The sequence below is a fragment of the Oncorhynchus keta genome, chromosome 34 (genome assembly GCF_023373465.1).
Source record: "Oncorhynchus keta strain PuntledgeMale-10-30-2019 chromosome 34, Oket_V2, whole genome shotgun sequence".
NCBI classification, from domain to species: domain Eukaryota; kingdom Metazoa; phylum Chordata; class Actinopteri; order Salmoniformes; family Salmonidae; genus Oncorhynchus; species Oncorhynchus keta.
The window spans coordinates 15,454,531-15,481,346 of record NC_068454.1 but is presented as its reverse complement, the minus strand read 5'-3'; the positions used below and the strand labels follow the sequence as shown (position 1 = coordinate 15,481,346).

The 26,816-nt window shown below is 48.0% G+C and overlaps 1 protein-coding gene and 1 long non-coding RNA gene across 2 annotated transcripts in view; one reads left to right on the top strand and one right to left on the bottom strand.

The window, feature by feature from the left end:
* Positions 1–5,670: 5,670 nt before the first annotated feature.
* On the top strand, positions 5,671–8,041 carry LOC127915019 (uncharacterized). Its single transcript, XR_008089853.1, has 4 exons — positions 5,671–5,716; positions 5,866–6,011; positions 7,206–7,554; positions 7,916–8,041. It is a non-coding gene; the product is annotated as an uncharacterized LOC127915019 (long non-coding RNA).
* LOC118366607 (protein TFG) overlaps positions 7,709–26,816 on the bottom strand; it is a 36,909-nt gene continuing 17,801 nt past the window's right edge. The window contains 4 exon segments of the mRNA XM_052493226.1: positions 7,709–8,116; positions 8,119–8,349; positions 8,504–8,590; positions 21,184–21,312. Coding sequence (XP_052349186.1) covers positions 7,962–8,116; positions 8,119–8,349; positions 8,504–8,590; positions 21,184–21,312 — 602 coding nt within the window. The 3' untranslated portion in view covers positions 7,709–7,961.

The window sequence follows — 26,816 nt, the reverse complement described above, 5'->3', positions numbered from 1 at the left end:
GTTCTGTTTTTACTACTTCTACGACTCAAATTGGTTGTAAATGCATTGTGCACATATGAAAGTGTGTGTTCATATGTCACACACACACACCCACACAAATCATCAACACATGCCCCGTTTCACTCATTTCTCCATTAGTTCTGACTGCAGACAGGCAGAGCTGAGGGACCTACCACACACTCCCTCACCACACATCCCAGCCAACCACAAAGCCCGATTAGGAAAACAAACAGCAACAGCAGCATTACCACACTTTTCCAAATCCACTCTGGTGGGATACGAAAGGCTCTCGGAAGCCAAGCTCAACACGGAGCCGTGAACTCACAAACCACAGTGTGAGGGAAGGAGTGAGGGAGAGAAAGAATCAAAACAATGATAGACTTCAAGGTTTCAAAACCTTTATTGGGTTTTAGAGAAAATGTTACAGTTTAAACAAACTAAATGACACTTCAAGGTGGAACATCTGACTGATATATTAATACAAACCATTGAGGAAAAAAAGAGAGTGATAAACCATAAGGAGGTGATCTAAGAGGCTAAACATGGTAGGACCCTTCTGGAAGGTCAAAACTACACCTCCCATATTGTACTCAAGCGAGGGGCAGATTCCATGACACGACATAATACCAACATGGCGTTGATAAAAACGAGTTGTAAAAAAAGTATTTAAAAAAAATATATTAAAAAAAAGGGGATGAACACCATTTTCATAGAAGCATCTGTTGACACTCAGCAAACTATATCCTCAAAAGATCAGTAAAAATGCAATACGAATCAACATCATCTGTTGACCAGCGGATACAGGTGCATTTACAGCTGTCAGACCAGAAAGATAAAGTCAGATGATGATGATAATAAGACAGCCTTCATATTTCAGCCTGTTTTGTTCTCCCAGCTGGGTGTGCTTACAGACTGACGACATGTTCACCAGTGTTGAGCACTATTTCAACTGACAATTAGAAATTAAAACATTTAAAAACATTTTGAAATAAATAACTTTGACTTTTCAGTTTATTGAGAAGTCATTGAAAATGCCCTTTTTTATTATTGACTTGTACATTTTAGTTAACTTCCTGAATTGACTGCCTTCAACTTAAATTGAGCCCATCCTGATGACAGACACATAGGGTGTGGGTAGGGAACATTGAATTTCAAATAACAGGGCCATAACACATGGGTGTGTGTGTGTGGTGGTGGGGTCGAGACAGAGCACAGACAATAACATGGGTTTGTGTGTGGTGGTGGAGGGCTCGAGACAGAACACAGACAATAACATGGGTTTGTGTGTGGTGGTGGTGGGGTCGAGACAGAACACAGACAATAACATGGGTTTGTGTGTGTGGTGGTGGGGTCGAGACAGAGCAGACAATAACATGGGTTTGTGTGTGGTGGTGGAGGGGTCGAGACAGAACACAGACAATAACATGGGTTTGTGTGTGGTGGTGGAGGGGTCGAGACAGAGCAGACAATAACATGGGTTTGTGTGTGGTGGTGGATGGGTTTGTGTGTGTGGTGGTGGGGGTCGAGACAGAACACAGACAATAACATGGGTTTGTGTGTGTGGTGGTGGGGTCGAGACAGAGCACAGACAATAACATGGGTTTGTGGGTTTGTGACAATAACATGGGTTTGTGTGGTGGTGGTGGGGTCGAGACAGAAGCAGACAATAACATGGGTTTTGTGTGTGGTGGTGGGTCGAGACAGAACACAGACAATAACATGGGTTTGTGTGTGTGGTGGTGGGGTCGAGACAGAACACAGACAATAACATGGGTTTGGTGTCGAGACAGAACACAGTGGGTTTGTGTGTGGTGGTGGGGTCGAGACAGAACACAGACAATAACATGGGTTTGTGTGTGGTGGTGGTGGGCTCGAGCCAGAACACAGACAATAACATGGGTTTGTGTGTGGTGGTGGTGGGGTCGAGACAGAACACAGACAATAACATGGGTTTTTGTGTGTGGTGGTGGTCGAGACAGAACACAGACAATAACGAGACAGAACACAGACAATAACATGGGTTTGTGTGTGGTGGTGGAGGGCTCGAGCCAGACCACCGACAATAACATGGGTTTGTGTGTGGTGGTGGAGGGCTCGAGCCAGAACACCGACAATAACATGGGTTTGTGTGTGGTGGTGGTCGAGACAGAACACAGACAATAACATGGGTTTGTGTGTGGTGGTGGGTCGGGGTCAGAGACAGCAGACAATAACATGGGTTTGTGTGTGGTGGTGGAGGGTCGAGACAGAACACAGACAATAACATGGGTTTGTTGTGGTGGTGGTGGGTCGAGACAGAACACAGACAATAACATGGGTTTGTGTGTGGTGGTGGAGGGGTCGAGACAGAACACAGACAATAACATGGGTTTTGTGTGTGGTGGTGGTGGGGTCGAGACAGAACACAGACAATAACATGGGTTTTGTGTGTGGTGGTGGTGGGGTCGAGACAGAACACAGACAATAACATGGGTTTTGTGTGTGGTGGTGGTGGGGTCGAGACAGAACACAGACAATAACATGGGTTTGTGTGTGGTGGTGGGGTCGAGACAGAACACAGACAATAACATGGGTTTGTGTGTGGTGGTGGTGGGGTCGAGACAGAACACAGACAATAACATGGGTTTTTGTGTGTGGTGGTGGTGGGGTCGAGACAGAGCAGACAATAACATGGGTTTTGTGTGTGGTGGTGGGGGTCGAGACAGAGCAGACAATAACATGGGTTTGTGTGTGGTGGTGGTGGGGTCGAGACAGACACAGACAATAACATGGGTTTGTGTGTGGTGGTGGTGGGGTCGAGACAGAGCAGACAATAACATGGGTTTGTGTGTGGTGGTGGTGGGGTCGAGACAGAACACAGACAATAACATGGGTTTGTGTGTGGTGGTGGTGGGGTCGAGACGAGACAGAACGAGACAGACAGATAACATGTGGTTTCGAGACAGAACAGCAGACAATGTTTGTGTGGTGGTGGTGGGGTCGAGACAGAACACAGACAATAACATGGGTTTTGTGTGTGGTGGTGGAGACAGAACACAGTCATGGGTTTGTGTGTGGAGACAGAACACAGACAATAACATGGGTTTGTGTGTGGTGGTGGAGGGGTCGAGACAGAACACAGACAATAACATGGGTTTGTGTGGTGGTGGTGGGGTCGAGACAGAACACAGACAATAACATGGGTTTGTGTGTGTGGTGGTGGGGTCGAGACAGAACACAGACAATAACATGGGTTTGTGTGTGGTGGTGGGAGGGTCGAGACAGACACAGACAATAACATGGGTTTGTGTGTGGTGGTGGTGGGGTCGAGACAGAACACAGACAATAACATCGAGACAGAACACAGACAATAACATGGGTTTGTGTGTGGTGGTGGTGGGGTCGAGACAGAGACACAGACAATAACAGAACATGGGTTTGTGTGTGTGGTGGTGGGGTCGAGACAGACAATAACATGGGTTTGTGTGTGGTGGTGGTGGGGTCGAGACAGAGCACAGACAATAACATGGGTGTGTGTGTGGTGGTGGTGGGGTCGAGACAGAACACAGACAATAACATGGGTTTGTGTGTGTGGTGGTGGGGTCGAGACAGACACAGACAATAACATGGGTTTGTGTGTGGTGGTGGTGGGGTCGAGACAGAGCAGACAATAACATGGGTTTGTGTGTGTGGTGGTGGTGGGGTCGAGACAGAGCACAGACAATAACATGGGTGTGTGTGTGTGGTGGTGGTGGGGTCGAGACAGAGCAGACAATAACATGGGTTTGTGTGTGGTGGTGGTGGGGTCGAGACAGAGCACAGACAATAACATGGGTTTGTGTGTGGTGGTGGGGTCGAGACAGAGCAGACAATAACATGGGTTTGTGTGTGGTGGTGGAGACAGACAGACAGACAATAACATGGGTTTGTGTGTGTGGTGGTGGAGGGGTTAACATGTTTGTGTGGTGGTGGTGGGGGTCGAGACAGAGCACAGACAATAACATGGGTTTGTGTGTGGTGGTGGTGGGGTCGAGACAGAACACAGACAATAACATGGGTTTGTGTGTGGTGGTGGTGGGGTCGAGACAGAACACAGACAATAACATGGGTTTGTGTGTGTGGTGGTGGTGGGGTCGAGACAGAGCAGACAATAACATGGGTTTGTGTGTGGTGGTGGGGTCGAGACAGAACACAGACAATAACATGGGTTTGTGTGTGGTGGTGGTGGGGTCGAGACAGAACACAGACAATAACATGGGTTTGTGTGTGGTGGTGGTGGGGGTCGAGACAGAACACAGACAATAACATGGGTTTGTGTGTGGTGGTGGTGGGGTCGAGACAGAGCACAGACAATAACATGGGTTTGTGTGTGGTGGTGGAGGGGTCGAGACAGAACACAGACAATAACATGGGTTTTGTGTGTGTGGTGGTGGGGTCGAGACAGAGCAGACAATAACATGGGTTTGTGTGTGGTGGTGGTGGGGTCGAGACAGACACAGACAATAACATGGGTTTGTGTGTGGTGGTGGGGGTCGAGACAGAACACAGACAATAACATGGGTTTGTGGTGGTGGTGGTGGTCGAGACAGAACACAGACAATAACATGGGTTTTGTGTGTGGTGGTGGGGTCGAGACAGAACACAGACAATAACAATCGAGACAGAACACAGACAATAACATGGGTTTGTGTGTGGTGGTGGGGTCGAGACAGAGCAGACAATAACATGGGTTTGTGTGTGTGGTGGTGGTGGGGTCGAGACAGAACACAGACAATAACATGGGTTTGTGTGTGTGGTGGTGGGGTCGAGACAGAACACAGACAATAACATGGGTTTGTGTGTGGTGGTGGTGGGGTCGAGACAGAACACAGACAATAACATGGGTTTTGTGTGTGGTGGTGGTGGGGTCGAGACAGAACACAGACAATAACATGGGTTTGTGTGTGGTGGTGGAGGGGTCGAGACAGACAGAACACAGACAATAACATGGGTTTGTGTGTGGTGGTGGTGGGGTCGAGACAGAACACAGACAATAACATGGGTTTGTGTGTGGTGGTGGAGGGGTCGAGACAGAACACAGACAATAACATGGGTTTGTGTGTGGTGGTGGTGGGGTCGAGACAGAACACAGACAATAACATGGGTTTGTGTGTGGTGGTGGTGGGGTCGAGACAGAGCAGACAATAACATGGGTGGTTCGAGACAGAGCAGACAATAACATGGGTTTGTGTGTGGTGGTGGGGGGTCGAGACAGAGCAGACAATAACATGGGTTTGTGTGTCGAGACAGAGCACAGTGGTGTGTGGTGGTGGAGACAGAACACAGACAATAACATGGGTTTGTGTGTGTGGTGGTGGTGGGGTCAAGACAGAGCAGACAATAACATGGGTTTGTGTGTGGTGGTGGGGTCAAGACAGAGCAGACAATAACATGGGTTTTGTGTGTGGTGGTGGTGGGGTCGAGACAGAGCAGACAATAACATGGGTTTGTGTGTGTGGTGGTGGTGGGGTCAAGACAGAGCAGACAATAACATGGGTTTGTGTGTGTGTGGTGGTGGGGTCGAGACAGAGCAGACAATAACACAGACAGGGACAATAACATGGGTTTTGTGTGTGGTGGTGGAGGGGTCAAGACAGAACACAGACAATAACATGGGTTTTGTGTGTGGTGGTGGTGGGGTCGAGACAGAACAGACAGAGCAGACAATAACATGGGTTTGTGTGTGTGGTGGTGGAGGGTCGAGACAGAACACAGACAATAACATGGGTTTGTGTGTGTGGTGGGTCGAGACAGAACACAGACAATAACATGGGTTTGTGTGGTGGTGGGTGGGGTCGAGACAGAACACAGACAATAACATGGGTTTTTGTGTGTGTGGTGGTGGAGGGTCGAGACAGAACACCGACAATAACATGGGTTTGTGTGTGTGGTGGTGGGGTCGAGACAGAACACAGACAATAACATGGGTTTGTGTGTGGTGGTGGAGGGGTCGAGACAGAGCAGACAATAACATGGGTTTGTGTGTGGTGGTGGTGGGGTCGAGACAGAACACAGACAATAACATGGGTTTTTGTGTGTCGAGACAGAACACAGTGGTGGTGGTGGGGTCGAGACAGAACACAGACAATAACATGGGTTTTGTGTGTGGTGGTGGTGGGGTCGAGACAGAACACAGACAATAACATGGGTTTGTGTGTGGTGGTGGTGGGGTCGAGACAGAACACAGACAATAACATGGGTTTGTGTGTGGTGGTGGTGGGGTCGAGACAGAACACAGACAATAACATGGGTTTTGTGTGTGGTGGTGGAGGGGTCGAGACAGAACAGACAATAACATGGGGTCGAGACAGAGCACAGACAATAACATGGGTTTGTGTGGTGGTGGAGGGTCGAGACAGAACACAGACAATAACATGGGTTTTGTGTGTGTGGTGGTGGTGGTGGGGGTCGAGACAGAACACAGACAATAACATGGGTTTGTGTGTGGTGGTGGTGGGGTCGAGACAGAACACAGACAATAACATGGGTTTTGTGTGTGGTGGTGGGGGTCGAGACAGAACACAGACAATAACATGGGTTTGTGTGTGGTGGTGGAGGGGTCGAGACAGAGCAGACAATAACATGGGTTTGTGTGTGGTGGTGGAGGGTCGAGACAGAACACGAGACACACAGACATGGGTTTTGTGTGTGTGGTGGTGGGGTCGAGACAGAGCAGACAATAACATGGGTTTGTGTGTGTGGTGGTGGGGTCGAGACAGAACACAGACAATAACATGGGTTTGTGTGTGGTGGTGGTGGGGTCGAGACAGAACACAGACAATAACATGGGTTTGTGTGTGTGGTGGTGGGGTCGAGACAGAACACAGACAATAACATGGGTTTGTGTGTGGTGGTGGTGGGGGTCGAGACAGAACACAGACAATAACATGGGTTTGTGTGTGTGGTGGTGGGGTCGAGACAGAGCAGACAATAACATGGGTTTGTGTGTGTGGTGGTGGGGGGTCGAGACAGAGCAGACAATAACATGGGTTTGTGTGTGTGGTGGTGGTGGACAATAACATGGGTTTGGGGTGGTGGTGGAGACAGAACACAGACAATAACATGGGTTTGTGTGTGTGGTGGTGGGGTCGAGACAGAACACAGACAATAACATGGGTTTGTGTGTGGTGGTGGTGGGGTCGAGACAGAGCACAGACAATAACATGGGTTTGTGTGTGGTGGTGGAGGGGTCGAGACAGAGCAGACAATAACATGGGTTTGTGTGTGGTGGTGGTGGGGTCGAGACAGAACACAGACAATAACATGGGTTTGTGTGTGTGGTGGTGGGGTCGAGACAGAGCAGACAATAACATGGGTTTGTGTGGTGGTGGTGGGGTCGAGACAGAACACAGACAATAACATGGGTTTGTGTGTGGTGGTGGAGGGGTCGAGACAGAACACAGACAATAACATGGGTTTGTGTGTGGTGGTGGAGGGGTCGAGACAGAACACAGACAATAACATGGGTTTGTGTGTGTGGTGGTGGGGTCGAGACAGAACACAGACAATAACATGGGTTTGTGTGTGGTGGTGGTGGTGGGGTCGAGACAGAACACCGACAATAACATGGGTTTGTGTGTGGTGGTGGTGGGGTCGAGACAGAACACAGACAATAACATGGGTTTTGTGTGTGGTGGTGGGGTCGAGACAGAACACCGACAATAACATGGGTTTGTGTGTGGTGGTGGTGGTGGAGGGCTCGAGACAGAACACAGACAATAACATGGGTTTGTGTGTGTGGTGGTGGGGTCGAGACAGAGCAGACAATAACATGGGTTTGTGTGTGTGGTGGTGGGGTCGAGACAGAGCAGACAATAACATGGGTTTGTGTGTGGTGGTGGTGGTGGGGTCAAGACAGAACACAGACAATAACATGGGTTTGTGTGTGGTGGTGGAGGGGTCGAGACAGAGCAGTGTGGATAATGTTTTCCGTTCCTTCTCTTTTACCGGTACCCAGGGCCAGGCTGGGCATAGCCCGAGCCGAAGGGGGGCCGGTTGCGGGCATAGGGGTTGGACGCCCCAGGGGGGGGGGTAACGTTGCTACCGGGGGGAGGAGTGTAGCTGGGACGGGCCTGGTAACCCTGGCCAGACTGGGAGGTGGGGGTAGGCTGTAGTTGGCAGGCTGGTTGGCCTGGGAGGTGTAGTTTTGGGGAGGGAAGGCCCCTGGGGGGTACTGCTGGGGACCCTGGGGTGGAGCGGCCTGTTGTTGGCCTCCCTGAAAGCCGGGGGCTGGGCCCTGGCTGGGGGCGGGTGCCTGGGAGGTGGGGGCAGGGTAGTTCTGGAACTGCTGCTGTTGAGGCTGAGGGGTGCCGGGCTGGGGGTTGCATCCTGCTGAGTGAGAGAGAGTTGGGGGGAGAAGTACAGCATAACTTTTGATTGTAATCGATTTCACATTTATAGCATCATTCCTGTGAAAGTCTGGGCCATTGTTATAAGATCAGCATGACCTTCTTGGACCTTTTCTGAGGGAAAGTGTCAGTCTTACCAGGGTACTGCATGCCATACTGCTGCTGCGGTGCTGGCTGCTGGGGAGGGTATCCACCTGGAGACTGGTACTGCTGGTACATCTGACCTGGAGAAGAGAGATGGAGGACATCAGTATGACAGACACACACAACTGGGTGTCTGGATGGAACCAGACAGGATCGTCTTAATGCAAACAGCCCCGAGCACTAAAATAAAACAGGACTGGTTCTTCAAAGCCCTGCGCCTAGACACTCTCTATGGCACATTACAGTCATCTGAACAGCTCCAAGCTAAACACGCACACACACAAACACTTTTATTTGGATAGACGTGTTGGGTCAGAGCGGGTGCCATCTGTCTAAACAGGCCTGTCTGTGTCAGTAGACAAGACACTTCCCTCCCAACTTTAATTAGCCATAACCTCACAGGTCTGTGTGTGTGTGTGTGTGTGTGTGTGTGTGTGTCTCTCTCTCTTTCTCAGGTCCATGTCACATTTGAAAGTCTAGACTAGAAAGTCGGCTCAATACCATGGACTGAGTAGTGTGGTTAAAGAGTGTCTGAAAATAAAGACTAGTTTAAAAACACAAAACGGCACATACACGTAGTGTGCTCTCAATGTGGACTAGACCAGACCGCCGAGCTTCAAAGACCTCAAGACACTGACAAACTTTTTGCGACAGGCAATGAAAATTCCATTCTTTTACTTTTAGATTGGTGTGTATTGTTGTGTATGGTTAGATATTACTGCACTGTTGGAGCTGGGAACACAAGCATTTTGCTACACCCACAATAACATCTGCTAAATTGATTTGATGGTTTCTTCTGCGCAGGTCAAAGCTGATTAACATGAGGTTGTCTGGCACAGCTGCCTGACCAATGCTTTTATTTTTGCTAAAGTTCACTGTTTTTTCATGTGCCAGTTAAAACAGAGCGTAGATTTTCCACTCAGAGGGCCCGTAACAGAGCCCTATGGAACTCCTTTGTGACGGAAAAGGGACTAGACATAATTCTAACAAGTTCTGCAGGGACATTTGTGCTAGGCTATCACTAGGCTGATTAAACACTCACTGAAGTGGTAGTTCACTCCAAAACACACACACACACACACACGCGCAGTGGCTGAAAGATACACAGACAATGCACACACAAACACAGGTCCAAACAGCTGGGGCACAAATGTGCCCGAATAAAACTGACCCAAAACCTGCAGGGGACAAACTTTCTCAAAGTCAGAGGAAGATAAACAAAACAAGGGTCTGAGCTGCAGTGGACTGGGGAACTAATGAAGACCGTCTACTACAGACAGACAGGGTGCCACACAGACACATGAAGCCATCTTATACACTCCCAGGTCCAGATCCATACTGTAGGTCCGTGTCTGGGTTGAAATGCTATTTGTTTTCTTTCAAATACTTCAGGTACATTAAGGACAAATACATTTTGACCCAAGTCTGGACCAGATGAAAGAACCATGTTTCATTCCTCCACCATTGGTGATCACTCATCTAACATGATTCAAACATTTACAAAAATGTAACTAGGCAAGTCAGTTAAGAGCAAATTCTTATTTACAATGACGGCCTACTGGGGAACAGTGGGTTAACTGCCTTGTTCAGGGGCAGACCAACAGATTTTTACATTGTCAGCTCGGGGATTCGATTCCCAAGCTGACAAGGTAAAAAGCTGACAAGGCCCAACGCTCTAACCACTAGGCTACCATCTTGCCCCAAATTGTGAAAAGTCTATACAATGAAACCAGACATACTGATCTATAGGACTGCATCTATGAATCAGCTGTAAGCCCACTGTTAACCCCTGTAATGTGAGCACCATGGTGCTCGAGTGAGAATCACAAAGTGTGTGTGTGTGTGTGTGTGTGTGTGTGTGTGTGTGTGTGTGTGTGTGTGTGTGTGCTCGCGAGCATGTAGGTGCTGACTTTCTCTCCGTCTTGGTTTCCTGTCTGCTATCCATCATGTGTGTTATGTAATCCGATAGAGGGGTGGATGGAGCTGCCGTCAGGCCTCATTGGCCAGAAGAATTCATCTCTGATCAGTAAATGTAAGTCCCAGAGGACAGAGAAATCAGTGTGGCTCTATGGAGAGAGACCGGCTGCCTGCACATCCCTTCAGCTGAACACAAAACAGAGCTGGAAAAATTATCTGGAATGTTATTGCTTCACTGTAGTTCTCAAGCCTATTAGGGATGTTTTCAGAAAGGAAACAAGATAATATAGCTGGTATTACATTTACGTTAGTTATTTAGCAAATGCTCTTATCAAATGCTCTTATCAGTGCATTCACCTTAAGATAGCTAGGTGGAACAACCACACACAGTCATAGTAAGTACGTTTTCATCAATAAAGCAGGTATCAGCAAAGTCAGAGCCAGTAAGGGTGGGTCAAGTGCGAGTACACACAAGTCTATTTATTTTTGTGTGTGTGTGGGGGGCTGAGGAGGTTGTGCGAGGGGGGTACTGTGGGATTATTTAAGATACTCCTTGAAGAGGCAGAGTTCCAAATGGTTTTGAAGATGGGCATGGAGGTTGCTGTCAAAGCTTCAGGGTGAAGCTGTTTCCACCAGGACGGAGGAGAACTTGGGACTGGGCTGAGCCTGAAGGTAGGCAGTTATTCTCGCTGCTCCGAAGGCAACTGGAAGCCAGTGGAGTGTGTGGAGGAGATGGGTGACATGGGAGAACTTGGGAAGGTTGAACTGGAAGCCAGTGGAGTGTGTGGAGGAGATGGGTGACATGGGAGAACTTGGGAAGGTTGAACTGGAAGCCAGTGGAGTGTGTGGAGGTGATGGGTGACATGGGAGAACTTGGGAAGGTTGAACTGGAAGCCAGTGGAGTGTGTGGAGGAGATGGGTGACATGGGAGAACTTGGGAAGGTTGAACTGGAAGCCAGTGGAGTGTGTGGAGGAGATGGGTGACATGGGAGAACTTGGGAAGGTTGAACTGGAAGCCAGTGGAGTGTGTGGAGGATATGGGTGACATGGGAGAACTTGGGAAGGTTGAACACCAGGTGGGTTGCGGTGTTCTGGATAAGGCGCAGGGGTTTGATGGCACAAGCGGGGAGCCCAGACAACAGCGAGTTGCAGTAGTCCAGACGGGAGATGACCAGCGCCAGCACTGCTTCATGTGTGAGGTAGGGTTGTACTCTATGGATGTTGAGCACATGGACCTGCAGGGGCGAGTTCAAATCAAATGATGTATTTGTCACATGGACCGAATACACCAGGTACAGTGAAATGCTTATTATAATCCCTTAACCAACAATGCAGTCAAGAAAAAGTGATAAACAGTATTCACTAAAATAAATAATGAAAGAGCAACGATAAAGTAACAGTAGTGAGACTATATACAGGGGGTACCGGTAGAGAGTCGTTGTGTGAAGGGCACAGGTTAGTCGAGGTAACGTACATGTAGGTAGAGGTAAAGTGACTATGCATAGATAATAAGCAGAGAGTAGCAGCAGCGTAAACATGGGGGTGGTTCAATGCAAACAGTCCAGTTTGCCATTTGATTTGCTGTTTAGGAGTCTAATGGCTTGGGGGTAGAAGCTGTTAAAAACCTTTTGGACCTAGACTTTGCACTAGACCAGCATGCTTACACCCCCATCCCTTGTGCCTGCATTGTTTACCACTTGGCCTTAAATTGTATCAATTTGTTTTTCTTGCCATGTGTTGAAATAAGCAGACAGACGGATTAAAGGTTCACATTGTAATACTTCTGACAGCAAAAATTCAAGCTGGAGAGGTATTCCATCTGATAAAGCATCAAAGACACCGTCTGTGCAGTGGTGGGTGAACAGGTGTGCTAAAACTCAGAGACAAACAAACACAGAACATTCCTTATCTAGGGTTGATCGTCATCTGTACAAAACACCTTCCTAATAGTGAGTTGCACCCGCCCTCCCCTCAGAACAGCCTCAATTTGTTAGGGCATGGACTTTACAAGGTGGCCCATGTCGACTCCAATGATACCCACAGTTGTGTCAAGTTGGTTAGATGTCCTTTGGGTGGTGGCCCATTCTTGATACACACGGGAAACTTTTGAGTGTATAAAAACCCAGCAGCGTTGCAGCTCTCGACACAAACCGGTGCGCCTGGCACCTACTACCATAACCAGTTCAGAGGAACTTAAATGTTTTGTCTTGCCCAGTCACCCTCTGGATGACAGATACACAATCCATGTCTCAATTGTTATTAACCCGTCTCCTCCCCTTCATCATCACACTGATTGAAGTGGATTTAACAAGTGACATCAATAAGAGATCGTGGCTTTCATCTGGATTCACCTGGTCAGTCTAAGTCATAGAAAGAGGTGTTCATAATGTTTTGTCCACTCAGTGTAAATGAGACAGCCACTAGAAATCTTCTGCTTATGGATCTTGTTAGCTCCATGTTTACGTGTAAACCCAAACCAAATGTTGACAGAGACGAGAGAGTGACTGGTCCATCTACCCCCAAAGTACATGATCAGTGTCCTCGTTACGTTTCTGAAGAAGTCCTCTGTGCATATTGTCAAGGCACCACACCCTTAATCAACATGTTCATTCCCAACATGTTGGCAGAAGTGCACTGATCCTTTGAGACTATTCCTGTTCAACGATGATCCGTCTTCAATGTATTGTCTTTGTACAGACCCTATGGACACTCCCGAACTAAGGGAACATTTGGGGTCTCGCTCTCACCAGCGCGTTGGGATAGAGAAAAACGTGTCCCTGCAGCCTGATTCAGACGTCTGGCCAACAGCTGCAGCCCCAGAGCCTCTCTCCTCCCTGGAAGTCTGGGAGAGAGGGAGGAACGGATGAGCAGAGGGAGGATGAGGATTATGAACTCCAGAAGACGACCAGCCAACCACACAGTCAGCGATGTCACACTGAACCTCGTAACAGCCCGTGACCGTTATATGACCGCACAGTCATTTATGGACAAACTAAAACTAATAACCAACACAAAGTGCAAGGGTCTGGAATATAAAGGGTACGACTGAGTTGAATAAGTACGACGAACGGAAGAATGACTAACTTTAGACTCTTAGCAGTGTCTTGGCTCTGTTAAACTCAACCCAAACCCCTTGGAGAAGCCTGAACCCTGCCCAAGCCAAAACCACAAAGCTGGTCTGGGGAACACAGTCAAACCAACACCATATGGAACCGCACTCTCTTTGTTCCAAGTGCGGTTTAGAGGCCCTGGTATGGTTCCTCTGTGTTCAAGCCACAGCTCAACGAGCCTACCGTGTGTGCGCGCGTGTACCAGCTGTGGTTTGGATCCTGTGGTGGGGTTTTGTCAGTGAGCTGGTTATGGGTCTCTCTGGGTGAAATCAGAGACGTCTCCAGGGATGGAGGCGGCTACGGAGAGCCAGAAGAGCCAAAAGACGTGCCTGCCAATGAAAAAACATCACATCCAAAATAATGAGGTAGCTTAATAATAAGACTGACTCACAACATGTTCCTCGGTCCCCTCCCTTCCTGTGTCATATACTGAGATGCCAAAAACTAGAGCATACCTCGTTACCTGGTAAGAGAGTTACTTTCGAGCTGTGTTGATTCCAGATCACCACCATTATGGGAATACCCAGAGGGTTCAAGAGTTGAAGCTGTGTTGATTCCAGATCACCACCATTATGGGAATACCCAAAGGGTTCAAGAGTTGAAGCTGTGTTCATTCCAGATCACCACCATTATGGGAATACCCAGAGGGTCCTAGAGTTGAAGCTGTGTTGATTCCAGATCACCACCATTATGGGAATACCCAGAGGGTCCTAGAGTTGAAGCTGTGTTGATTCCAGATCACCACCATTATGGGAATACCCAGAGGGTCCTAGAGTTGAAGCTGTGTTGATTCCAGATCACCACCATTATGGGAATACCCAAAGGGTTCAAGAGTTGAAGCTGTGTTCATTCCAGATCACCACCATTATGGGAATACCCAGAGGGTCCTAGAGTTGAAGCTGTGTTGATTCCAGATCACCACCATTATGGGAATACCCAGAGGGTCCTAGAGTTGAAGCTGTGTTGATTCCAGATCACCACCATTATGGGAATACCCAGAGGGTCCTAGAGTTGAAGCTGTGTTGATTCCAGATCACCACCATTATGGGAATACCCAGAGGGTCCTAGAGTTGAAGCTCTGTGTTCTTTCTCAATCTACACACAATACCCCACAAATGACCAAGCAAAAACAGATTTGATTTTTTGCTAAATTTATAAAGATTATAAAAACTGAAAAATGACATTTACATAAGTATTCAGACCCTTAGTACTTTGTTGAAGCATGTTTGGCAGCGATTACAACCTTGCGTCTTCTTGGGTATGTCGCTACAAGCTCGGCACACCTGTATTTACGGGATTTTCTCCCCTGCTCTGCAGATGATCTCAAGCTCTGTCAGGTTGGATGGGGAGCGTTGCACATGTATTTTCAGGTCTCTCTCGAGATGTTAAATCGGGTTCAAGTCTGGGCTCTAGGTGAGCCTCAAGGATATTCAGAGACTTGTCCCGAAGCCACTCCTGCGTTGTCTTGGCTGTGTGCTTAGGGTCGTTGCCCTGTTGGAAGGTGAACCTTTGCCCCAGTCAGAGGTCGAGAGCAGGTATTCATGAAGTATTTCTGTACTTCTTACTAGTCTCCCAGTCCCTGGCACTGAAAAATATCCCCACAGCATGATGCTGCCACCACCATGATTCACCACAGGGATGGAACCAGGTTTCCTCCAGACATGACGCGTGGCATTTAGGCCAACGAGTTCAATCTTGGTTTAATCAAACCAGAGAATCTTGTTTCTCATGGTCTGAGAGTCTTTATGTCCCTTTTGGCAAACTCCAAGCGGGCTGTCATGTCTTTTACTCAAAGCAAATCTAATTTTATTTGATCACACGCGCCAAATACATCAGTACACCTTACTGTGAAATGCTTAGTTACAAGCCCTTAACTCTATTTCTTGAACCGCTTTGTTGGTTAAGAAAATATTTACTAAATAAACAAAAAAAATGTAAAATAGGGTAATGAGGAGTGGCTTCCATCTGTCCAAACTACCATAAAGGCCTGATTGGTGGAGTGCTGCAGAGATGGTTGTCCTTAGAGGAACTCTAGGCCAATGTTAGAGTGACCATCGGGTTCTTGGTCACCTCCCTGCAAGGAGGCAAGAGTACTGCAAGGCAGGTCTTCACCAGACATCACCGGCAACAATGTCGCCTACGGGCACAAACCCACCGTTGCTGGACCAGACAGGACTGGCAAAAATAGTTTAGTTCCAAACCTCTTCAATTTAAGAATTATGGAGGCCACTGTGTTCTGGGGGACCTTGAATGCTGCACACATTTTCTCAAATCAAAATCAAATTGTATGTCACATATGCCGAATACCGTGAAATGCTTCCTTACAAGCCCATAACTCCATTTCTCGAACTGCATTGTTGGTTAAGAAAATATTTACTAAATAAAGGAAAGTAAAAATGTAATAAAAAAATGTAATAAAAACAAAATAGCAATATGGTCGGATTGCCATACCAGGTGGTTATGCAACCGGTCTGGATGCTCTTGATTGTGCATCTGTAGAACTTTTTGAGGATCTGGAGACCCATGCAAAATCTGGAGACCCATGCAAAAAGATGCCCTCTTCGCGACTGTCTTGGTGTGTTTGAACTACGATAAGAATTTGAAACTCTCGACACTCAACTACAGTACCGTCAATGAGAATGGGAGCGTGTTTGGCCCTCTGTTTCCTGCAGTCCACGATCATCTCCTTTGTCTTGCTCAGGTTGAGTGATAGGTTGTTGTCCTGGCAACACACCACCCAAGTCTTGGACTTCCTCCCTATAGGCTATCTCATCGTTGTCAGTGATCAGGCCTACCACTGTTGTGTCATCAGCAAACTTAATGATGGTGTTGCAGTTGAGCCTGGCCACGCAATCATGGGTGAACATGAGGGGCCAAAGCATGCACCCAAGGGGCCCCCGTGTTGAGGATCAGCGTGCAGATGTGTTGTTGCCTACCCTTACCACCTGATGATGGCCCATCAGGAAGTCCAGGATCCAGTTACAAAGGGAGGTGATTAGTCCCAGGGTCCTTAGCTTAGTGATGAACTTTGTCGTCACTATGGTGTTGAACACTGAGCTGTAGTAAATGAACAGCATTCTTCCATAGGTGTTCCTTTTGTCCAGGTGGGAAAGGGCAGTGTGGAGTGTGATTGAGATTGCGTCATCTGTGGATCTGATGGGGCAGTATGCAAATTGGAGTGGGTCTAGGGTTTTGGGGATGATGGTGTTGATGTGAGCCATGAACAGTATTTCAAAGAACTTCATGGCTATCAAAGTGAGTGCTACGGGCGGTAGTCAATTAGGCAGTTTACCTTCACTTTCTTGGGCACATGGGGTATGGTGGTGTACTTGAAGCATGTAAGTATTACAGATTCTGCCAGGGACAGGTTGAAAATGGTCAGTGAAGACACTTGCCAGTTGATCAGCGCATGATCGGAGTACACGTGCTGGTAATCCATCTGGCCCCGCAGCCTTGTGAATGTTGACCTGTTTAAAGCTCTTGCTCACATAGGTTAGAGCGTGATCATACAGTCGTCCGGAACAGTTGGTGCCCTCATGCATGCTTCAGTGTTGCATGCCTCGAAGCGAGCATAAAAGGCATTTAGCTCGTCTGGTAGGCTTGCGTCACTGGGCAGCTCGTGGCTGGGTTTCCATTTGTAGTCTGTAATAGTTTGCAAGACCTGCCACATCCAACAAGCGTCAGAACCGGTGTAGTAGGATTCCATATTAGTCCTTTACTGATGCTTTGCCTGTTTGATAGTTTGTCTGAGGGCATAGCAGGATTTCTTAGAAGCGTCCGGATTATTGTCCCACTCCTTGAAAGCGGCCGCTCTAGCCGTTTAGCTCGTTGCAGATGTTGCCTGTAATCAATGGCTTATGTAGGTAAAGTCACTGTGGGGACGAAGACATCAAGGAACGTATTGACGGAGCAGGTGACTGAGGTGGCATACTCCAATGCCATTGGATGAATCCCGGAACATATTCCAGTCTGTGCTAGCAAAACAGCCCTATAGCGTGGCATCCGTGTCATTTGACCTCTCCCATATTGAGCTAGTCACTGGAACTTCCTGCTTTAGTTTTTGCTTGTAAGCGGTTGTCAGGAGGATAGAGTTATAGTCAGATTTACCAAATGGAGGGCAAGGGAGAGCTTTGTATGCATCTGTGTGTGGAAAGCTGGTCTAGAGTTATTTTTCCTCTGGTTGCACATGTGACATGCTGGTAGAAATGAACTAAAAAGGATTTAAAATTGCCTGCATTAAAGTCCCCGGACACTAGGAGCACCGCTTCGGGGTGAGCATTTTCTTGTTTGCTTATGGCCTTATACAACTCATTGAGTGCGGTCTTAATGCCAGCATTGGGTTGTGGTGGTAAATAGATGGCTCTGAAAAATGGTAGACAGAGTACCTCATCATAAACTGGAGACCACACTACCTCAGGTGAGCAATACCTAGAGACCTCTTTAATATTAGACTGCGCACCGGCTGTTACTGAGAAATCCACCCCTCGTCTTACCAGACGTAACTGTTCTGTCCTGCCGATGCACGGAAAACCCAGCCAACTGTATATTATCCTTGTTGTTCCACCACGACTGTGAAACACAAGACATTACAGTTAACAGTTGGCAGGATAGTCTCGAGCAGAGATCATCCAGTTATTTTCCAGTGATTGCATGTTGGCCAATAGAAGGGACGGTTGAGGAGGGTTACTCACTTGCCAACAAATTCTCGCAAATCACACCGATCTCCAGCCTCCTTTATTTCTGTCTTTTCTTCATGTGAATATGACAGGGATTTGGGCCTGGTCTCCCGAGTAGCAGTATATCCTTCGCATAGGACACATTAAAGAGAAAATCTTCGTCCAAGTCTAGGTGAGTAAACACTGTTCTGATATCTAGAAGCTGTTTTCAGTCATAAGAGACAGTAGCAGCAACATTATGTACTGTTACAAACAGCGTGAAAAAAAAGCAACGCTGGTTAGGAGCCCGTAAAACGGCAGCCATCCCCCACTGGCGCCATTCTGTCACATGTGCCTCGACACAATCCTGTCTCGGAGGTCTACGGACAATTCCTTCGAACTCATGGCTTGGTTTTTGCTCTGACATGCACTGTCAACTGTGGGAACTTATATAGACAGGTGTGGGCCTTTCCAAATCATGTCCAAACAATTTAATTAACTACTGGAGGAATCCAATCAAGTTGTAGAAACATCTCAAAGATGATCAATGTAAACAGAATTCATCTGAGCTCAATTTCAAGTCTCAAAGCAAAGGGTTTGAATACGTATAATTAATAAATAAAATATTTTTTAGGAATTTGCAAACATAAAAAAAAATCTGTTTTTGTTTTGTCATTATGGGGTAGTGTGTGTAGATGAGGGGAAAAATGTATTTAATCTATTTTAGAACAAGGCTGTAATGTAACGTGTGGGAAAGATTATGGTCTGAATACTTCCTGAATGCACTGTATGTTACATATACATCAGCAAATCAAATCCAATTTTATTTGTCACATACACATGGTTAGCAGATGTTAATGCGAGTGTAGCGAAATGCTTGTGCTTCTAGTTCCAACAATGCAGTAATAACCAACAAGTAATCTAACTAACAATTCCAAAACTACTGTCTTATACAGTGTAAGGGGATAAAGAATATGTACATAAGGATATATGAATGAGTGATGGTACAGAGCAGCATAGGCAAGATACAGTAGATGGTATCAAGTACAGTATATACATATGAGATGAGTATGTAAACAAAGTGGCATAGTTAAAGTGGCTAGTGATACATGTATTACATAAGGATGCAGTCGATGATATAGAGTACAGTATATACGTATGCATATGAGATGAATAATGTAGGGTAAGTAACATTATATAAGGTAGCATTGTTTAAAGTGGCTAGTGATATATTTACATCATTTCCCATCAATTCCCATTATTAAAGTGGCTGGAGTTGAGTCAGTGTCAGTGTCAGTGTGTTGGCAGCAGCCACTCAATGTTAGTGGTGGCTGTTTAACAGTCTGATGGCCTTGAGATAGAAGCTGTTTTTCAGTCTCTCGGTCCCAGCTTTGATGCACCTGTACTGACCTCGCATTCTGGATGATAGCGGGGTGAACAGGCAGTGGCTCGGGTGGTTGATGTCCTTGATGATCTTTATGGCCTTCCTGTAACATCGGGTGGTGTAGGTGTCCTGGAGGGCAGGTAGTTTTCCCCGGTGATGCGTTGTGCAGACCTCACTACCCTCTGGAGAGCCTTACGGTTGAGGGCGGAGCAGTTGCCGTACCAGGCGGTGATACAGCCCGCCAGGATGCTCTCGATTGTGCATCTGTAGAAGTTTGTGTGTGCTTTTGGTGACAAGACAAATTTCTTCAGCCTCCTGAGGTTGAAGAGGCGCTGCTGCGCCTTCTTCACGATGCTGTCTGTGTGAGTGGACCAATTTAGTTTGTCTGTGATGTGTATGCCGAGGAACTTAAAACTTGCTACCCTCTCCACTACTGTTCCATCGATGTGGATAGGGGGTGTTCCCTCTGCTGTTTCCTGAAGTCCACAATCATCTCCTTAGTTTTGTTGAGTGGGAGGTTATTTTCCTGACACCACACTCCGAGGGCCCTCACCTCCTCCCTGTAGGCCGTCTCGTCGTTGTTGGTAATCAAGCTTACCACTGTTGTGTCGTCCGCAAACTTGATGATTGAGTTGGAGGCGTGCGTGGTCACGCAGTCGTGGGTGAACAGGGAGTACAGGAGAGGGCTCAGAACGCACCCTTGTGGGGCCCCAGTGTTGAGGATCAGCGGGGAGGAGATGTTGTTGCCTACCCTCACCACCTGGGGGCGGCCCGTCAGGGAGTCCAGTACCCAGTTGCACAGGGCGGGGTCGAGACCCAGGGTCTCGAGCTTGATGACGAGCTTGGAGGGTACTATGGTGTTGAATGCCGAGCTGTAGTCGATTAACAGCATTCTCACATAGGTACAGCATGTAGATATGCAGAGTAACAATACTGTACTGAAAACAGGACTGGTGAACTGGCCAATCCAAGTGTAATATTTAGTCATCCCAGACTAAAATGGAGGCATTAATAAATACCCTACTAAGATGGCAGTTGTGATTTACATTAGATTTAATGTCCAACAGCATGACACAAACAATTAAGCAGGACAACCAATTCCCCCCATTTGTGGTTGACGACAAGTCTGAGCAGTGAAAATCATCTGGATGAAACCATTGTGACACTGACACAATCATAATGTTCCAACTGTCTGTAGAGGACAATGTGGAAATAAGAGCAAAAAAACAACATGCCATTAGCAGGGCAGGGGACTGGAACATCGTTCTGTGGTAGGGCCTGGGACAACACTACTTGAGCAAAAAGGCCCTAAAGCTGCCACGCCAGAGAGGTGTACCACAACACATCAACTGGATTAAGGCTGCCCTGAGACACAGGCCTAAGATCAGTTTAAAGCACAAACTGACCTCTGGTAACTGTCATGGGGTGAACTCGCTCTACCGTCTTGACAAGACAACAGTTTTTTAGGGATCCCAGTTAACCCCAGATATTTGGAGGTGCTAAACCACCCAATGGCTACAATGGCCCACACTGATAACCTCCCTCCCTACATATATTCATTCATGCAGAGATATGGTGGTAATGGTTACTGTGTGCGTGTTCCTAACCGTCGAGGGCTGCTGGGGGTCCCTGCTGCATCCCTGCGTAGGGGGCCTGTGGCTGGGGGGCGGCGGACGACGATGATGCAATGCTGTCTGGAGTATCTGACCGCTCCACAGACGAAACACCCGGGGGGGCTAGAGAGAGGGAGAGAAAGAGGGAGAGAGAGAAAGAGATTTGATTTGATTTGAGAGGGAGAGAGGGAGGGAGAGAGAGGGAGAGAGAGGGAGAGAGAGGGAGGATGATGAGATTACAGAGCATGAGCAGAGAGATAGAAATATATAAAACATATAAATAGAGTTGGATAAATGTAGATAAACTTAGATTTTTCCCCCCACAAGGACATACAAGACACTATCCTCAAAACTCCATACCTAAAAGCATGATTTGACTAAATGACCTGAATGGATACTAACTGCCAAGGACAGTCGACAAAACTTAGAGCAAACAAAACCCTGCATAAGAAACACAGCGGAAACCTGGAAATACCATCCAACACAAAACTGAGTGAACATTACTCCGTCTGAACCTACTTTAGGAGCCAAAAAGTAAAAGATATTTAATAAGCTTTATATAACAAAATGAACTAAGGCTAATTAGCTGCTAGGACAGAACTGACCTGATCCGGCTGCAACTTCAATTAGCACTGAAGTGATGTGTGTGAAAACTCTTGAGCCTTAACAATGGCAGCCGTTTCATAGGCTCTCCCACCCAAATGCAGAGGCCGTTGAAGCCCCCTGGCGTATCCCCATGCAGATGTCATCAAAGTACAGTACCCCATGGATATTTAAAATAAAACTGCACGGAATAACTACAAAAAGAAGCTCCTCAAGGACAATCCAGACACACCATTTGCTGACTGCTGCAAAGAGGGAAACATAAGCAACTTAATTTTCCGCACAGACCATCCCCTGGCATGGAGCTCTATGAACCAGACCATCCCCTGGCATGGAGCTCTATTAACCAGACCATCCCCTGGCATGGAGCTATATTAACCAGACCATCCCCTGGCATGGAGCTATATTAACCAGACCATCCCTTGGCATGGAGCTCTATTAACCAGACCATCCCCTGGCATGGAGCTATATTAACCAGACCATCCCCTGGCATGGAGCTATATTAACCAGACCATCCCCTGGCATGGAGCTATATTAACCAGACCATCCCCTGGCATGGAGCTATATTAACCAGACCATCCCCTGGCATGGAGCTATATTAACCAGACCATCCCCTGGCATGGAGCTATATTAACCAGACCATCCCCTGGCATGGAGCTATATTAACCAGACCATCCCCTGGCATGGAGCTATATTAACCAGACCATCCCCTGGCATGGAGCTATATTAACCAGACCATCCCCTGGCATGGAGCTATATTAACCAGACCATCCCCTGGCATGGAGCTATATTAACCAGACCATCCCCTGGCATGGAGCTATATTAACCAGACCATCCCCTGGCATGGAGCCCAGACCATCCCCTGGCATGGAGCTATATTAACCAGACCATCCCCTGGCATGGAGCTATATTAACCAGACCATCCCCTGGCATGGAGCTATATTAACCAGACCATCCCCTGGCATGGAGCTATATTAACCAGACCATCCCCTGGCATGGAGCTATATTAACCAGACCATCCCCTGGCATGGAGCTATATTAACCAGACCATCCCCTGGCATGGAGCTATATTAACCAGACCATCCCCTGGCATGGAGCTATATTAACCAGACCATCCCCTGGCATGGAGCTATATTAACCAGACCATCCCCTGGCATGGAGCTATATTAACCAGACCATCCCCTGGCATGGAGCTATATTAACCAGACCATCCCCTGGCATGGAGCCCCAGACCATCCCCTGGCATGGAGCTATATTAACCAGACCATCCCCTGGCATGGAGCTATATTAACCAGACCATCCCCTGGCATGGAGCTATATTAACCAGACCATCCCCTGGCATGGAGCTATATTAACCAGACCATCCCCTGGCAGACCATCCAGACCTGGCATGGAGCTATATTAACCAGACCATCCCCTGGCATGGAGCTATATTAACCAGACCATCCCCTGGCATGGAGCTATATTAACCAGACCATCCCCTGGCATGGAGCTATATATTAACCAGACCATCCCCTGGCATGGAGCTATATTAACCAGACCATCCCCTGGCATGGAGCTATATTAACCAGACCATCCCCTGGCATGGAGCTATATTAACCAGACCATCCCCTGGCATGGAGCTATATTAACCAGACCATCCCCTGGCATGGAGCTATATTAACCAGACCATCCCCTGGCATGGAGCTATATTAACCAGACCATCCCCTGGCATGGAGAATATTAACCAGACCATCCCCTGGCATGGAGAATATTAACCAGACCATCCCCTGGCATGGAGCTATATTAACCAGACCATCCCCTGGCATGGAGCTATATTAACCAGACCATCCCCTGGCATGGAGCTATATTAACCAGACCATCCCCTGGCATGGAGCTATATTAACCAGACCATCCCCTGGCATGGAGCTATATTAACCAGACCATCCCCTGGCATGGAGCTATATTAACCAGACCATCCCCTGGCATGGAGCTATATTAACCAGACCATCCCCTGGCATGGAGCTATATTAACCAGACCATCCCCTGGCATGGAGCTATATTAACCAGACCATCCCCTGGCATGGAGCTATATTAACCAGACCATCCCCTGGCATGGAGCTATATTAACCAGACCATCCCCTGGCATGACACCGTGCTATAAGAGCACACTACCCTATGTCAAGAGAGAGGGTATTGGCCCAGGCTAGACACTCAGAATACTAGACATTGAGGAAATTTAATCAACTTGTCAACATGTACCCGTCTGGGACAGTAATGGTACAGGGCATCCTCATGCACTTCCAGAAGGACCTTTACGGGATCAGAGCGAGAGAGCACAGAAGGAAAATCTCTCTGTGACGACCCCCCGACCCTGAGTGAGCCTGATCACCAGTTCAAACTGTCCTGCAGACGAGGATAGTCCCCCCCCCCCAAACATACCCAGGTCCCACAACTACACTGCTCCTCCATCATTGAGAGGGATTCATGTCTCATGGCACAGCTAACAGCAGTGAAGGAGGAGAGAGAGAAACACATGGCACAGCTAACAGCAGTGAAGGAGGAGAGAGAGAGAAACACATGGCACAGCTAACAGCAGTGAAGGAGGGGAGAGAGAGAGAAACACATGGCACAGCTAACAGCAGTGAAGGAGGGGAGAGAGAGAGAAACACATGGCACAGCTAACAGCAGTGAAGGAGGAGAGAGAGAAACACATGGCACAGCTAACAGCAGTGAAGGAGGGGAGAGAGAGAGAAACACATGGCACAGCTAACAGCAGTGAAGGAGGGGAGAGAGAGAGAAACACATGGCACAGCTAACAGCAGTGAAGGAAGAGAGAGAAACACATGGCACAGCTAACAGCAGTGAAGGAGGGAGAGAGAGAAACATGGTACAGCTAACAGCAGTGAAGGAGGGGAGAGAGAAACACATGGCACAGCTAAGAGCAGTGAAGGAGGGGAGAGAGAGAAACACATGGCACAGCTAACAGCAGTGAAGGAGGAGAGAGAGAGAGAAACACATGGCACAGCTAAGAGCAGTGAAGGAGGGGAGAGAGAGAAACACATGGCACAGCTAACAGCAGTGAAGGAGGGGAGAAAGAGAAACACATGGCACAGCTAACAGCAGTGAAGGAGCTAACAGCAGTGAAGGAGAGAGAGAAACACATGGCACAGCTAACAGCAGTGAAGGAGGGGAGAGAGAGAAACACATGGCACAGCTAACAGCAGTGAAGGAGGGGAGAGAGAGAAACACATGGCACAGCTAACAGCAGTGAAGGAGGGGAGAGAGAGAAACACATGGCACAGCTAACAGCAGTGAAGGAGGGAGAGAGAGAAACACATGGCACAGCTAACAGCAGTGAAGGAGGGGGAGAGAGAGAAACACATGGCACAGCTAACAGCAGTGAAGGAGGGAGAGAGAGAAACACATGGCACAGCTAACAGCAGTGAAGGAGGGGAGAGAGATGGCACAAACACATGGCACAGCTAACAGCAGTGAAGGAGGAGAGAGAGAGAAACACATGGCACAGCTAACAGCAGTGAAGGAGGAGAGAGAGAGAGAAACACATGGCACAGCTAACAGCAGTGAAGGAGGGGAGAGAGAGAGAGAAACACATGGCACAGCTAACAGCAGTGAAGGAGCGGGAGAGAGAGAGAGAAACACATGGCACAGCTAACAGCAGTGAAGGAGGAGAGAGAGAAACACATGGCACAGCTAACAGCAGTGAAGGAGGGAGAGAGAGAAACACATGGCACAGCTAACAGCAGTGAAGGAGGGAGAGAGAGAAACACATGGCACAGCTAACAGCAGTGAAGCACAGCTAACAGGGAGAGAGAGAGAAACACATGGCACAGCTAACAGCAGTGAAGGAGGAGAGAGAGAAACACATGGCACAGCTAACAGCAGTGAAGGAGGGGAGAGAGAGAGAAACACATGGCACAGCTAACAGCAGTGAAGGAGGGGAGAGAGAGAGAAACACATGGCACAGCTAACAGCAGTGAAGGAGGGGAGAGAGAGAAACACATGGCACAGCTAACAGCAGTGAAGGAGGAGAGAGAGAGAAACACATGGCACAGCTAACAGCAGTGAAGGAGGGAGAGAGAGAGAAACACATGGCACAGCTAACAGCAGTGAAGGAGGGAGAGAGAGAGAAACACATGGCACAGCTAACAGCAGTGAAGGAGGGGAGAGAGAGAGAAACACATGGCACAGCTAACAGCAGTGAAGGAGGGGAGAGAGAGAGAAACACATGGCACAGCTAACAGCAGTGAAGGAGGGGAGAGAGAAACACATGGCACAGCTAACAGCAGTGAAGGAGGGGAGAGAGAGAGAAACACATGGCACAGCTAACAGCAGTGAAGGAGGGGAGAGAGAGAGAAACACATGGCACAGCTAACAGCAGTGAAGGAGGGGAGAGAGAGAAACACATGGCACAGCTAACAGCAGTGAAGGAGGGGAGAGAGAGAGAAACACATGGCACAGCTAACAGCAGTGAAGGAGGGGAGAGAGAGAGAAACACATGGCACAGCTAACAGCAGTGAAGGAGGAGAGAGAGAGAAACACATGGCACAGCTAACAGCAGTGAAGGAGGAGAGAGAGAGAAACACATGGCACAGCTAACAGCAGTGAAGGAGGGGAGAGAGAGAAACACATGGCACAGCTAACAGCAGTGAAGGGGAGAGAGAGAAACACATGGCACAGCTAACTGCAGTGAAGGAGGAGAGAGAGAAACACATGGCACAGCTAACAGCAGTGAAGGAGGAGAGAGAGAGAAACACATGGCACAGCTAACAGCAGTGAAGGAGGAGAGAGAGAGAAACACATGGCACAGCTAACAGCAGTGAAGGAGGAGAGAGAGAGAAACACATGGCACAGCTAACAGCAGTGAAGGAGGTGAGAGAGAGAAACACATGGCACAACTAACAGCAGTGAAGGAGGGAGAGAGAAACACATGGCACAGCTAAGAGCAGTGAAGGAGGGGAGAGAGAGAAACACACGGCACAGCTAACAGCAGTGAAGGAGGGAGAGAGAGAAACACATGGCAC